This window comes from Anarrhichthys ocellatus, unplaced genomic scaffold (assembly GCF_004355925.1).
Source record: "Anarrhichthys ocellatus isolate YVR2014 unplaced genomic scaffold, GSC_Weel_1.0 scaffold1351, whole genome shotgun sequence".
Lineage (NCBI taxonomy): Eukaryota > Metazoa > Chordata > Actinopteri > Perciformes > Anarhichadidae > Anarrhichthys > Anarrhichthys ocellatus.
The window spans coordinates 1-2208 of record NW_022281325.1 but is presented as its reverse complement, the minus strand read 5'-3'; the positions used below and the strand labels follow the sequence as shown (position 1 = coordinate 2208).

General features: G+C 41.1%; 1 protein-coding gene across 1 annotated transcript; it reads left to right on the top strand.

Annotated features, from left to right (window-relative positions):
* Positions 1-231: 231 nt before the first annotated feature.
* On the top strand, positions 232-2178 carry srp19 (signal recognition particle 19; the record flags this gene model as incomplete). The annotated part of the gene is made up of 4 exons (XM_031839166.1): positions 232-430; positions 1440-1515; positions 1845-1916; positions 1996-2178. Coding segments are annotated over exons 1-4 (369 nt in total), but the record flags the coding sequence as incomplete, so codon positions are not given.
* Positions 2179-2208: the final 30 nt, after the last annotated feature.

Here is a 2208-nt window from a genome sequence, read left to right as displayed (position 1 = left end):
CCCTGTATTTAAACACAATAATATTACCGTGTATTTAATGTGACTAATGTCATAAAGTCTTGATGTCTTCTATATGAAGTTTATTTATTTATTGTTGGTTTGTTTGTTATTTTAATTTATAAATAATAACGTTATTACTGTGTTTAAATGATGTCATAAAGTCATGATGTTACACACTCCGGTACACTAGGTGGCAGCACGCAGCTTAAACGTTGGTTTGTAGTCCACCAATAAACTGAAGAAGAAGAAGAAGAAATCGAGCGCACCTTCTGCTTGTCAACAGCCGGTCACAGTGCGTGCTGAGCGGCCGTATGGCGCCGTGTTTTACGGGAATCAAACCGTGTCGTTACTCGTTTTCTCCGGCTGAGGTTTAGACGAACAACCGATCAAACATGGCTCATCTCTCTCAAAACCCCGCTGACAAAGAGAGGTGAGATCTTGTAGAAGCTAGCCTGTTAGCCTAGCTAAAGCTCTCGAGCTGACGAACCCGTACAGAAGATGTGTGGATTTAAGGAGAACTCTTATTTCTGTGAACATTACTTGCTTTTGTTAGTTTCTGTAACAAACATGTCGATGTTAAAGGGTCGCTCTTCAATTTGGCGTTCATTTAATTTGGGTTTTAGCTTTTAATCGCAACAAAAAAAACGACTTTTTGTTGGTTCACGGTTCATTAAAACCTTCAACGTTGAAGAGAAGTGAGTGATTGTGGGAGTAACGTTAACTAGTTTAACTGTCGTAAACCGAGTTACCTGTTTAGCACTAAAACACTTCAGAGTGACAGTTTGTAATGTGTTTAGATATAAAGACAGGTTTTATGAGGTCTTCTGTAGAAACAGTTTCACGTGTTAAAGTGGTCTGTTTCTACAGGAAGTCTGGTGTGTCGGTGCAGACCTTTAGCATGACGTGGATGAAGGCTCCTTTAACTCAATATATGACGGTTAATTATTGATCCCTCCTTCGTTTTGTTGTGTTCGTTTGACAAATATGTTCGATTTCACAACAGAAACAGAAAATTATAAAACTGGAAAAAGTTCACTTTTATTTTGAACAATGTCATTTTGGAGATGGAATACATTATTTAACCCTTTTAGATCACATCACAGTGATATCGTTTAACAATATACCAAACAAATAATCTACATTTCTTCATGTTTTTAGCTCAAAATCAATCTTTTCTTCTGAAACAGAATGTAAACTGAGCTCATGTATGGATCAATAAGATCATGTCAGTGGATCTGTAACTTTTAGAGACTTCTTCAAAGGTCCAATCGGCTCTGCTGACAAAAGACTAGTCCATGTTTGTGATTGGTCAGATGCTGCAAGCTCCGCCCCCTTATGTTGAAGGCGCTTATAGACACAGATTGACAAACCCCGGTTGATTTAAAGAGTTTAGAACCAGCTCCGTAGGACTGTTTTAACTTGTGTGTGTTGTGTTCCAGGTTCATCTGCGTCTATCCGATCTACATCAACAGTAAGAAGACTCTGGCAGAAGGACGAAGGATCCCAACAGAGAAGGTTCCTCCATCTTTACTGTTTGATTTATCCACCTCTAGACGAGCTGCTGGTTGTTAACAGACGGGTTGGTTTGATTTATCCACCTCTAGACGAGCTGCTGGTGGTTAACAGACGGGATGGTTTGATTTATCCACCTTTAGACGAGCTGCTGGTTGTTAACAGACGGGTTGGTTTGATTTATCCACCTTTAGACGAGCTGCTGGTTGTTAACAGACGGGTTGGTTTGATTTATCCACCTCTAGATGAGCTGCTGGTGGTTAACAGACGGGTTGGTTTGATTTATCCACCTTTAGACGAGCTGTTGCGTAATGTTCTCGTTGTGTCTTTAGGCGGTGGAGAACCCGTCCTGTGCTGAGATCAGAGATGTGCTGACGGCCGCCGGGATGAACGTCTACGTGGAAGTAAGAAGAAGAAGAAGAAGAGAGTCACTCAGTGAAGAAGATAACGTGTATATTTATACATAAAACATGTGTTTTCCAGAACAACAAAATGCACCCCAGAGAGTGGAACAGAGACGTCCAGTTCAGAGGTCGTGTCAGAGTTCAGGTGAAGCAGGAAGATGGAAGCTTCTGTCTGGACAAGTTCACGTCCCGTAAGTCCTCCAGTCTCTGTGAGACGTTATGTCCTAAACAGGAGACAACCTCCTGTTCTTCAAAGCTTCATGTGTTAAAGCTGCATTCTCTCTAGTGTCCA